Below are 13,268 nucleotides of genomic sequence, written 5' to 3'. Positions count from 1 at the left end.
AGTAAGGGACCAGTTAGAAGCAGCACTACATAAGGATTAGTAAAGTAGAAAGGCAAAATGGATTATAAAAAAAGAGGTTACTGACCTGTTCAGTAACTGTTGTTCTTCAAGAAGTGTTGTACACATCCATTCCACTCTTGGTGTCTGCGTGCCCTGCTGTTGGAAACATTTTCCCTTTGGGTGACTCGAGAGCCTCTGCTGCTGTGCATCACTGTGTACACGTGTAAAGGTCAGAGCTGTCCCCAGGCCCCACTAGTTTCTTTTTGCTGGAACTTCAATGTAGAGGGTAGGAGGGCAGTTTGTGGAACGGATATGTGTAACACATCTCAAAGAACAACAGTTATTGAACAGGTTAATAACTTTTTTCTTCTTTAAGTCATTGAACATGTGCATTCCACTCTTGGTGACTCACAAGCCATGAAACTCGGAGTTTATTTCAATAAAGATTGTAGAACCTGTCCAACTCTACCATTGTCGCTAGTCCTAACAACAGTATAATGGGATGCAAATGTGTGGACTGAGGATGAATTTGCCGCTCTACAAATGTCCACAACTGGAACATGTGCTAGAAAAAGCCACTGAGGCCGATTGTGATCTCACTGAATGACCTGTGGCAGGGTTACATTAGCCAGGGCATAGCACATGCATATACAGGAGGCTATCCAGGAAGAAACTTTCTGAGTGGAGGCTGATTGTAGCTGTGGCAGAGAGAATAAAAGGACAAACAGTTGGGAGGACTTCTGTCCAGGTAGAATGCCATAGCTCTTCTGATGTCCAGAGTGTGCATGCATTCCTCTTCCCTACTCAAATGTGGCTGTGGCCAGAATACAGGTAAGTACATTGGCTGGTTGATATGGCAAGAGGACACCACCTTTGTGACAAACCTCAGATGAGGACGCAGGTAAACCTTGTCCTTAAAGAAGATCATATAGGGATCATTAAGGCATGCAGCTGTTCTACTCTTGTGGCCGAGGTGATGGCAACCAAAAATGCCACCTTCATTGATAGTAGTAGTAGAAAGTAAGTAGCAAGGCTCAGATGGGGACCCATAAGTCTTGACAACACTAAGTTTAGATCTCCTGGGAGAATGGGGTCTTGCACCTGATGATACTATTTGCCTAGACCTTTCAAAAACCTTATGGACATGTCATTAGAAAAAAAACAGATCAGTTATCCATTTTAGGGTAGAGAGTTGAAATAGCTGCCAGATGTACCTTGATAGAAAAGTAACAGCTTAACCTTGGTGGTTTCAGGTCCAATAAGTAATCTAGTATGTGTTAAATGGAAGAATGGGAAGGTGATACTCTGTAATGGAGAGACCTGCTGGAAAAACATCTCCACTTAGAGAGGTAAGTAGTCCGAGTAAAAGGCTTTCTACTATTTAGCAGGATCTCTTGAATTTCTTTTGAGAAAGACTGCTCTCTAATGTCTAGCAATGGAGCATTTATACAATTAAATGGAGAGATTGCAGGATCAGGTGGAGTACGTGACTATGATTTTGGGAGTGTGATGGGGTGACCGCCCCACACTGGCCTGTAAGGGGTTAATGGAGCCCTAGGGAGCCAATAGGAGAGGGGCTGCGATGAGCAGCCAACCAGGGCCTGGCAGGCCATATGAAAAGAGCTGCAGGGCAGGACAGGTGCAGTTAGTTGCTCCCTAGAGCTTGAGGAGGGAGAACAGGCTGCCTTGCAGGAGGAAGAAAGTTAGCACCTTGGACAGAGAAGTGCTGGATAGGATCAGGAAAGAGAGACACCTCCTGGCTGACTGCTAAAACTGTCACGCTGAGATCCTGAGATAAGGGCGGAGAAGGTGCTGGGGCTGCAGGGATGTGGCCCAGGGAGGGGAAGCTGGAGGGGACACAGCATGTGGCTGCCATCTACAGGGTCCCTGGTCTGGAACCCGGAGTAGTAAGCAGGCCCGGGTCCTCCCGTCATCCCCACTGAGGAAGTGGCTGGACACTTGGACTCCAATACATTCCCCCAGAAGAGGGGGAGCACAGAGTGTTGCACAGCTGGAGGGCTGTGTCCTGAAAAGGATGCCATGGTTCTTGGGAACGACATGGGTCCAGGCAGTGAGACATCACAAGAAGGCGGCACACTGGCTAGCAGAGCTAATCCCCGGGACAGCCAGCAGGAAGTGCCCTCCATCACAGGGAGATTAGGTCCAAGTATAAAGGAAGTGAGAGTGGAGATTTCACTAATGTATCTGGAAATATTTGGACAAAGATACCACTCATGGTAACTCAAACTATGTGCTCAGGTAATCTGCCACATCATTTTGGACCCCCAGTAGGTAAGAAGCTTCCAGATCAATCAAGTTGGCAATGCAGTGCTCCCAAAGCAGAGATGCCTCAACAGAGTGGAGACAAATGGGCTCCTCTCTGCTTGTTAAGGTAAGACATTGCCAGTGTGCTGTCTGTAAGGACTAACAGGCTGTTTCCCTTGATCTGGAGCAAGATGGCACGCAAATCTGACAGCTTTCTGACACTGAAGTGTAAAGCTAAGTCCTCTGCAAACAATAGACCCATGATTCTGTAGAGAATCCAGATGGGCCCCCAACCCAAGGGCAGATGTGTCTGACACTAATGTGAGCATTGGTGTCATATGGGCTAAGGGAACATGCATATGTACACTGGTGGACAAGTCCAGCCAGTCAAGGGAGAAAGGGACATGAGAGGGTATCCTCACCACTATGTCTAAATTGAGACAGCTCGGTGAGTAGACTGAGACTAGCCAACCCTGAAGAATTCTGAGGGGCAGTCTGGTGTATTGAATCATGTATGTCCCAGAAGCCTTCAACAGTTTCGTGCTTTTGGGATTTGTTGAGCTTTGAGATTTATAATAACTGATCAAATTGCCTGATACTTTGATTTCAGAAGAAAAGCTCTGGCTTGATTCAAGTCTAGTACAGCCCCCATAAACTCTGTTCTCTGAACTGGGGAGAGGAAACTTCTCTGCATTGACTAGCAGTCCTAAAGCAGTGAATGTTGACTAGATCAGACATACACTGAACCACAGTTGCAGTCTGGATCAGCCCTTGACAACCAGTTGTTCAAACAGGGATAAACTTGGACTCCTGATCTTCTGAGGAAGGCAGCTACTACTGCAATAACTTTTGTAAAGACCTTGAGAGCTGCTGACAGATCAAATGGTAGTACAGTGAACTGATGATTTTGATTCACTAGAAATCTGAGGTACTTCCTGTGAGCTTGGTTGGTTGCCACATGGAATTAGGTATCTTTTAAGTCAAGGGTAGCATACCAGTCTCCAGGGTCCAGGAAAGGGACAACAGAAGCTAGAGTGACCATGCAAAACTTTCTCTTTAATAATTTGTTGGGTTGACGCAGGTCTAAAATTGATCTGAATCCCCCATTGCTTTCAGGATCAGGAAACAGGGAATAAAACTCCTTCCCTCTGTGGCAGCATGGAACCTCCTCTATGGCCCCCAACTGAAGGAGAGATTGTACCTCCTGAAGGAGGAGCTCCCTGTGAGAGTGGTCCCTGAGGAGGGGAAGGGAGGGATAGACATAAATTGAACGGTATATCCCACTTCCACAGTGCTCAAAGACCCACTAGTCCAAAGTAATTCAGGACCAAGCACTGTGGAAGTGGGACTGTTTGCAAATGTAACAGGGACAGGGTCTGGAAATATGGGCTCCCCAACTGGCCCATCACACTTGCTGCTGGCACTTACCAGATATCTAGAAAGGCCCAGAGCTGGAGCTGAAGCAGCAGGAGGGTGAGGCCTGCGCCTATAACCTCTGGACTTCTCTGAAAGGACAAGATGAGGATGTGGAGTGGGAAAATGGTGCGTCTACTGAGAATGATAGTGCTTTCTGATTGGGGAAAGCATGTACAAACCCATGGACTTAAAAGTGTCCCTTCAGTCCTTAAGCCCATGGAGCTTCCTGTCTGTCTGATCTGAGAACCAAGAAGGACCCTCACGAGACAAGTCCTAAATAGTATTCTGCATTTCACAGGGAAGACCAAAAAACTGTAACCATGAGGCTCTCTGAATAGCAACCCCAGAAGCCATGGTCCTAGCCGTTGAGTCTGCCACTTTCAGGTCTGCCTGCACCGAAGTTCTCATTACTAGTCTACCCCTGTTCTCCATGGAGCCCCATAAATTAAAATCATAATGCCCCAGCAGAGCCTGTTGGTTGGCAATTCAAAGCTACAATTCCCCACTCAAAATAAAACTTCATGCCAAACAAGTTCAGTTTATTTGCCTCGTTTGATTGGGGTTGGGGGAGCCTGATGCGCGCTCTCATTAGCCGCTGTAACAACCAGCAATCCTGGAGATGAGTGGGAATAAAAGATAGTCAAATTCTTGGGAGGACACATAGTACTTTTGCTCTGCACGCTTTGAGGTGCAAGACAATGAAGATGGGGTCTGCCATAGTGTCTTCATAGGCTCTAATATCACCTCATTGATTGGCAGTAGCACACTAGGTGGACCTGTCATTGATAAAATGTCAGTCAGGTGATGAGAGGACGCCCTGACCTCCTTGATCTGAATGCCCAAGTCTAAAGCCACACTCTTTAACAATTCCTGGTAGGTCTTGTAATCGTTAGGAAGGTGTGAAATTGCCTCCAAGGAAAGAAACTTCTCCAGAGAGGATGAGCATGAAGCCAAGACTGGAAGTAGCTGAACTTCCACAGGCTGCTCCTCTTCTTCCTAAGCGCCTCTTCTTGACACTCAGTACTGGGCCCGGACACTTGAGATGGAGCAGCTTGGTGAAAGGACTAACCCACCTGGATTAGGGCACAGAGTAGGCTCGACAAGAAGAGGATGCAGAAGTTGGGGGAACCCCCACGGTTTCTAAAATGGCCATTGATAAGGGGCCAAGCTCCAGTGGCCATGTTCCCAGTAGCTCCCACTGTGGGGTCACGAAGGAATGTGGAGAAGGAGAACCCAGGTGAGGACCGGTAGATCCTGCTCTGAGGCTGAGAGATATAAGATGCCACTTCTGAGTCAGATGAAGAGGAATTCCCCTTCCTCCAATCATGGAGGGGTTGCTCAAGTCAGTGCTGGGGACTGGAGCAGAGAACTTGGCGATGGGCAGAGAGTCGCAATCATTGCTGGCTTCCCCTTAGGACAGTACTGATGATCTGACTCTCTGGGAAATAAGCAGCTGGTGTAGTATTGCATGCTGTATCGCTGGCGTTGGTGTCAGCTGTTTCAGTAGTCCAGAGGGATGCGACTCCTGAACCACCAGTGACACCAGTACTCAGAGGCAGAGTAAATTCCTTGCTGCTGCAAAGGACTCTGGGGTAGTTGGCACTGAGACCATATCTGTCTGCTGCGATGCCGCTGAAGCTGATGCTTTTGGCACTGGACTCGACAGTATCTTCTCCAGCACATAGCCAATTGTGCTGAATTAGACACTGATTTGGAGGGGGTGTGCTTAGATTTCAGTTGCACTCTACTCGACTACCTCTCACCCCTCTTTCCATGCTTGGAGGGTAGAGATCTTCCCCTGGTCAGATACTCTTTGGAAGATTTATACTTCTTCCGAGGCACAGGTGAAAGAGTCCCAGGACTCCGACAGTTGTGGAGGCGCACTTCTAACTGAAGCTAAGCACTTGACACCAGGTTCGACCAGGATAGCTCCGAGGATGGTCTGAGCACCACCTTCATTAGCAGCAACTTCAGCCTAGCCTCCTTATTCTTTGTTGTCCTAGGCTTGAATTCCTAGCAAATCTGGCACCAGTGTATTTGCTCCTCCCTCACACTTAACTACAGTGTGGATCGTTCACCAGCATAGGTTTTGAGCAGGAAGCTCATGGCCTGAAGCCCAGCAACCGGGTCATGCCTCAGTGCCGGCAGCAGAATACATACACACACATAAAATTTCGTTTTTTAAAACAAAACAACTAACACTTACTAACTATAACAAGTACTAAACTACAACTATACCATATATACAGAGAAGAGACACAATTGTTCTGCAATGAACAGGGGTTCCAATGACCATCATGGGCAGTAAGAAGGAACTGAGGGAGGCCGGGGGCAGCTCTGCCCTTTATACCTATACGCAGTGGCACTCAACAGAAGATGGTGCTTGAGCTGCCCAACAAGTACCACTGAGGGAAAAAGTTTTGACAGCTGTTCGTGGGCACACAGACACCAAGAACAAAATGCATAAGTACAATCACTTGAAGAAGAATTATAGAAATGTTGGGCTGGAAGGATCTCGAGAGATCTTCAGAGTACTTCCCCCTGCATTAAGGCATGAGCAAGTATACCTAGAGCATCCCTGACAGGTATCTGTCTAGTCTATTCTTAAAAACCTCCAATAATAGGGATTCCAAAAAACTTCTCTTAGTAGTCTATTCCAGTACTTAACTATCCTTATAGTTGGAAACTTTCTCCTAGTAACTAACCCAAAGCTCCCTTGCTGCAGATTACTTCTTTTCCTACCTTCAGTAGGCATAAAGAACAATGGATCACATCCTCTTTATAACATCCCTTAACACATTTGAAAATGCCCCTTCAGTCTTTTCTCAAGACTAAACATGCCTAGTTTCTTAATCTTTCCTCATAGGTCAGATTTTCTAAACCTTTTACCATTTTTTGTAGATCTCCCCTGGACTCTCTCCAATTTGTCCACATCTTTCCTAAAGTGTGGCACCTCGATCTGGACACAGACTCCAGCTGAGGCACTACTCGTGCAGAGCAGAGCAGGACAATTACTTCCTGTCTTATACAACATTCCTGTTATTACTCCCCAGAATTAAGTGAGCCTTTTTTGCAACTGCATCATGTTATTGGCTCATATTCAATTTGTGATTCTCTATAACTCCCAGATCCTTTTCTACAGTAGTGCCGCCTAGCCCATTATTCCACATTTAGTATTTGTGTGTTTGATTTTTCCTTCCTAAGCGTAGTGCTCTGCACTGGTCTTCAGTGAATTTCACCTTACTGTTTTCAGACTACTTCTCTAATTTATCAAGGTCCTTTTGAGTCCTAATCCTGTCCTCGAAAGCACTTGCAACCCTTCCCAGCTTGGTGTCATCTGCAAATTTTACAAGCACACTCTCCAATCCATTATCCAAACCATTAATGAAAATGTTGATGAGTACCAAACCCAGGACAGACTCGTGGGGGAATGCACTAGCTATGTCCTCCCAGTTTGACAGCAAACCATTGATAACCTCTCTTTGAATACAATTTTTCAACCAGTTATCAATTATTGGAAGATAAATAACATTCCTGGGAGTGCTACAAGAGGGATATAAGGATCCAATGAAAATGGTTTAATTGGCCTCCTGAAGATTCCTCTTACGTTGGGGGAATCCCTTGGTGGGTTGATAACCTAGGGATAAAAATACCTATATCCTGGCTACACTACAGCTTCCACAGTTGCTACCATCAGTAGATCTGCTCCAGTGGTGAATTACACATCTGAATTTTGCCAGGGAAGAGAGCACTAAAGGTACTGATATTTCTATTTTTTGGTTTGAGGTTCACCATATAGTAAAAATATTGTAGGATTAAAAGAAAAGGGTACTCCATTTAAATGATCATATTTATTATGAAAGGCAGTTCCTGATAGGAAGGAAGTTGGCTAAAATCTCCAAAGTAAGTTTTTCTAATCATTTTTTAAATCAATAGACGAGGAGGGTTTGAGATGAGGTACAATAGGGAACAAGGGCATGGTTCCGGCAACAATTTATTATGGATGGGTTAATTGCTGTATAATTCTTGGCATTACATGGTGTTAGAAAATCTGGATGGGGGAAACAGCATCTCCCAGCCCAGTGCACAAATTGAATTAGACAGATATTAATAATGAATGCTCCCTAGACGGAGACATGAGTAGAATCTATTTGGATATTTGTTTTTAAACATGGAAATCTGACAGCTGAACAGGAAGGATGATTATGGTATATAGGAATTGCTATATCAGATCAGACCAGTGCTCTATTTATTACGCTGTCTTGTTTCCTTAACTGGCCAGTACCAGATGCTTCACTGAGAGGTACAAAAAACGCTATAGTGGACAACTATGGAAAACCGACCCAGAGGTGAAGTTTCTCCCTAACTCACACCAGTTAGTAGTCTGCTTATATCCTGAAGCAGGTGAATATAGTATATCTAAATTTTTAATCCTCCCTACTTTAATGGTGGATGTTCTCATTACCAGAATAAATGTCTAATCATTTTCTGAATCCTACTAAGCTCATGGCCTCAATGCTATCTTGTGTCTATGACTTTCACAGGTAAATAGCTGGATAAACACACTTTTCTTCTCCTTGACAATGTACCTATAAAGCTTTTAAACAACAACAACAAAAACAGTTATTAACCTTTCTGTAACTGTTGTTCTTTGAGATGTGTTGCTCATGTCCATTCCATGTTAGGTGTGTACCATCACCAGAGATTTTCCCTCAGTGGTATCCATCAGGCTGGCTCTAGCGCCCTCTGGTGCTGCGTGCTTATGTGCTGGTATAAGGGGAACTGCTGGCCCTGCATTCTCTCAGCTCCTTCTTGCCGGCTAACTCCAACTGAGGGGCAGGAAGGTGGGTTGTGGAATAGACATGAGCAACACATCTTGAAGAACAACAGTTACGGAAAGGTTAGTAACAGTCTTTTCTTCTTCGAGTGCTTGCCCATGTCCATTTTTCACGAGGTGACTCACAAACAGTACCCAAGGAGGTGGGCTTGGAGTTCATGGTCATGCAGATTGCAACACTGCTCTCCCAAACCTGGCATCATCTCAAGCCTGCTGTGTGATGGCGTAGTGGAAGAAGGCATTATTAACAGTCTGAGTTTAATTTCCCTGTTCTTTGTCCCAGACCCGAGGGCCAGGCAGAAGTTGCACTTCTGGTGCACATGGGACCACCCAAAGCAATGGACAAACGTAGAGTGGCCGTAGCTCACAAGTATAGCCTCTCAACAGGAGAGGTAGTATTTGAAACCTGGCAAGCCAGACATGCCCTGCCACGAAGACAAGTCTCCGAAAAGGGAAAAAGAGGAGGAAAACAATCCTCTTACTATTTAATGCTAACTAACTTTAACTAATACTAACAAACAACTATAGTGTAAACTAGAATACGAAATAGCTGAAGCACTCTCAAAGTGGACATGCTAAAGCTCCATCTCAGACCAACGCGGTAGAGAATGAACTAAGGGTGGTTCACCTGCGCATTACTATATAGCCCCAGTGTCTGGGACAAGAAGGCAGAGGGTGCAGGCACAGGCCAAACAGGCACTGCTAATGGAAAAATCTCCAATCAAGGGTTCAAGAGGTGCATGCACACTGAACTGGAGCACACATAGGGACACTGCTCGAAGAACATCACATTCTTAATTCATTTTAATGAATATTTGTTTCAACATGGTTTAACTCAGAGCTCAAAACAACAAAACCAAAACTTGATCTTGATCAATTGATCTGTTATTCAGTAACAAGCACCACAGCATACCATCTAGGCCATGAACACAGACTATGAGATGTATTCCATCTTCTGAACCTTCATCCTCTTCTGTGCTGAAATAAGGTGCTGACGAAGCCAGTCTGAGAACATCACTATACATAAATCCAGGGAGTTTAAGTTGCTTTAATTCCTCTTTAGCCTGGAGAAAACTGGAACAAAACAGTGCTTACTATAATAATTCTGTTATATACCTTATTAAAATCCAATAAATGTAGGGTCTGCAAGAACATAATTTTCCACTGCTTTTTACTTAAATATTTCATTTATTTAGTTCATATAAAGCATAAAAACCATTTATTCCAGACTCAGGCACCCATCACAAATTATTAAAAAAGTGCAATCCAAGATAATAGTGCCAAAACAACAAAAGTAGTCAGTCCCCAAAATCCAAATTTTCCACCTCAGATCTCATGAAATCCTATTCTCCCCAAATAAAGCCCCCACCCACAAACACAAGCTCTCCATCCTCCAAACACCTGTGCAAATTGGTCGGCTTAGAGGCATATCATAAAGGTACACAAGATTCTAGAGTTATTCCTGTCAAGTGCAATAAACAGCATTCATCTAAATGAAATATTAATGTGAATACAACTGGGTTTAATTCTTTCTTAAAGCCTGATCTGAAGCCCACTGGAAGTCAAAGTAAGTACAGACTCCCATTAACTTTACTGGACTTTGGATTAGGCAGGCACTTAGGCCTGGTTGCACAAAAGGAATTAGTCATTGCAATGCTGAGCATCACAGCAACATAGCTACCTCCTTTCGCAGAGGCAAGTGTTATTAAGCCAATGGGAGAGCTCTCTCCTGTTGACTAAGAGCATCTCCACCACAAGCACTACAGTGCACCACTGTAAGTACTGTAGTGTAGATGTAGCCTAAGTCTAGACTGCAGGGAGATACCTATCTCTGCTAGCAATTCACAGCTGGGAACTGTCTTTGGAGTTAGGCATCTATGTTGTTTTAGCAAGAAAAGGATGGGGTCCTGGGAAGGAGACCCTCCTTCAACATTTCCCAACATTTACCAGCTGTTAGGGTACTCACCAGGGACATGGGAGACATCTGGTTCAATTCCCCCTTCCACCTGAGGGGTAAAAGGAATTTGAATAGAATCTGCCACCTTTTAGGTGAGTGCTCAACTATTGGGCTGTGGGATATTCTGATGTGAGGCTCACTTCATCTCTCTTGTTGAAGCTACTGCACTGTAGATAAATAGTGCATGACAGTCATTTGAGCAGAGAGACTGTTTCTTAAATGACTGCTCTAACCACCAGACTAGAGTCAGTCTCATTCTTGTGCACATGTGAGAGAGAGACAAGGTGGGTGAGGGAATATATTTTATTGGATCAACCTCTGTTGGTGAGAGAGACAAGCTTTCAAGCTTACACGGAGTTCTTCAGGTCTGGAAAACATACTCAGAGTGTCACAGCTAAATACAAGGTGAAAGCATATTTCAAGGGACCATACAAGGTGAAGTGGCCAGTTACACCTCCCCAGTCATGCATGGAAAGGGTAAGCTCGGGGAAGAGTTTTAATGGATTGTAGATTGTTGTAATAAACCATAAATCCAGTGTCTCTATTCAGTCCATTATCTTTGAGAGAGAAAGGGCAAGAGTGAGAGCATACAAGCATGAGAATGACTCTATAGCCTGGAGGTTAGAGCACTCATCCAAGATGTGGGAGACCTAGGATCAAACTGGAGTTTGAACCGGGGGGCCTCCCAACCTCCTGGGGGAGTATCCTAACCACTTTGCTAGAAGTTACAAGAGAAATCCTCGTCCTCCCCCGATCTTTGCTGTTTTGTCTGAACTCATCTGGGGGGCCCAATCTGGCAGGCAGTGTCGGAGCACACCTATTGGATTGGGCCCCACACTCAACTTAGGAGGCCAAATGTTAATCATCCTCCCATGGTTTGTGAATCGCTCTGGGTCTTAGGCAAGAAATAGATATCCAGGTGCATAGAGGGAGGCAGCAGGGCACCTACTCAGAAGCAGAAACATAGTTATCTCGGAAACTTTTACTGTAAAAATGTAGGTGCTGAGTTATTTAGGCACCTACAGGGTTAGGTGGCAGCTGAGTGGGAATTTTGTGAATCTTAGTGGAGCCTAAAACTGGTACTTAGGTGCAGGTACCAGAGGGATAAAGAATGGTAGGAAGGCCTAACTCCTTTTGTGCATCCAGGCCTCAATCTCTATGTCAGATGAGGATGGAGACAATGCTTGGAATTGCCTACCAGCAGCCACTTGTAACAAACTGAAGAATTGGCACTGATGTGCTCCAAAAGGAACCATGTACCATCCTCGTTAGTAGAGAAAAAGATCATTATGTGAGGTCTCACAAGTGAGAGTCAGGAAAACAGGGGATGCTAAAATCACTTCACCATAAAAAACAACCCTATTCTAAGTGCCCTTGTCCATGCTTATTTATATTTGATTACTGTACATATAGTCCTTAGTATAGATGCAGACTTTATGAATTACTATGCATCTGTAGCTCTAATAAATGTAAATGGAGAGTTTTTTAATGCTCCCATTCTTTACCAGTAGGGGGTTGCACACATGGTAGCTTCTATAGACTGAGCACATTGCGCCCACCAGGGGCTTCTTACATCCCTCTGTTCCTCCCCGGGCCCCACAAGCACCTTGTAGGCAACCTTCCCATGCCCATTCATTTCAGGGTCTCTCTGCTAGTCCCATCATCCCCTCCCTCATGCCTCCCTCTGTGTGCCCCCCCATGTCTCCTCCCACATATAACTGGCTATTCCCCCCCCGCTGCCCCTCCTCCCCCAGCTCTCTGTGTTCCTCCCCATCCCAACTCCAACTCCCACCACCACCACTACAGTGTCTGCTCCTCCTTCCCGGGGCTTCTCTTCCCTCCCTTACCATCTCTACTCCCCAGTTCCTGCTTTCCTTTTCCCAACTCTACTCCCCAACCCTGTGTCTCTGCTTCCACGCCCACCCAACCCCCCTCTGGGTCCCTGCTTCCCACATCACCACCACTCCCTCGTCCCCAACCAATCCCTTTAAAGGTCCTGCTTTGCCCCTCATACACTCTCACCCATATTCTAGGTCTCTGTTTCCCCCCCTTTGCCTCCAGGTCCCTCCATCCACCCGTCCCCGTCCCCCCCATTTCTCTCCACCCCCGATTCTACCACCGCGACCCAGACCTCCCCAGGTTCCTGTTTTTCCTCCCACCATTTCCTATCTTCTGGTCCCTCATGCTTCTCCCACTGGATCCCCACTTCTCCCTCACCCCGTCCCCACTTCCCCCCTACAAACCGTCCCTGTAAAGCTCTCTTATTTCTGTTACAGTCTGGGCTATGCACAATGTCCCCACATGGCAAATTAAGCTGCTACCTCTAATATGTAGGCAGTAAGGGGGCAGGAACAGAGAATTTCCTTTGCCTGCAGGACTGGAGCAGTGGGGGGGCCCTGATTTTCCCCTGACTCAGCCTTCTCCTGTATTCCAATTTGCTGCAAAAATTAATAGGTTTGTGCCCCTGGATGCCTGAAATATTCCCTGTAATTTTGGAATTGGTGGGATGTAGTGTTCCAAAGTTATTGTGTTACAGACAAACAGATGACAAAACATTGCCATTGAGTTGAGTGTTACACCTCACTTTGCTTGATCACTTATGCTGGGCAGCTTTTAGTTTTGTTGTCTTAAACAATTTTGTAAATCATGATGGGGCCTTTTCCTTTACCTACTATGTTAAGTTTTCATTTTATAAAACACTATGTTTCTTTTCTCTGAGATCCTGAAATATTTCTATTCTATAATTCCTCATTTTAAAATGTGTTTTAATGTAAATTTATTCAATATATATAA

At 45.2% G+C, this 13,268-nt stretch overlaps 1 protein-coding gene across 6 annotated transcripts in view; it reads right to left on the bottom strand.

The window, feature by feature from the left end:
- The window catches only part of FAM135A (family with sequence similarity 135 member A), a 147,317-nt gene that overhangs the window by 24,121 nt on the left and 109,928 nt on the right, over window positions 1-13,268 (bottom strand). For all 6 annotated transcript variants that reach the window (XR_012638780.1, XM_074947923.1, XM_074947921.1 and 3 more), the window contains one exon: window positions 9,432-9,592. Coding sequence is in view for 5 of the 6 variants with exons in the window: in XM_074947923.1 (XP_074804024.1) it covers window positions 9,432-9,592 (161 nt within the window). In the remaining variant the exon portion in view is untranslated. The remainder of the gene's footprint in view (window positions 1-9,431; window positions 9,593-13,268) is intronic.

Source organism: Natator depressus, chromosome 3, assembly GCF_965152275.1.
Source record: "Natator depressus isolate rNatDep1 chromosome 3, rNatDep2.hap1, whole genome shotgun sequence".
NCBI lineage: Eukaryota > Metazoa > Chordata > Testudines > Cheloniidae > Natator > Natator depressus.
Note: the sequence above shows the minus strand (reverse complement) of the source record. Positions and strands in the feature narration are given on the sequence as shown.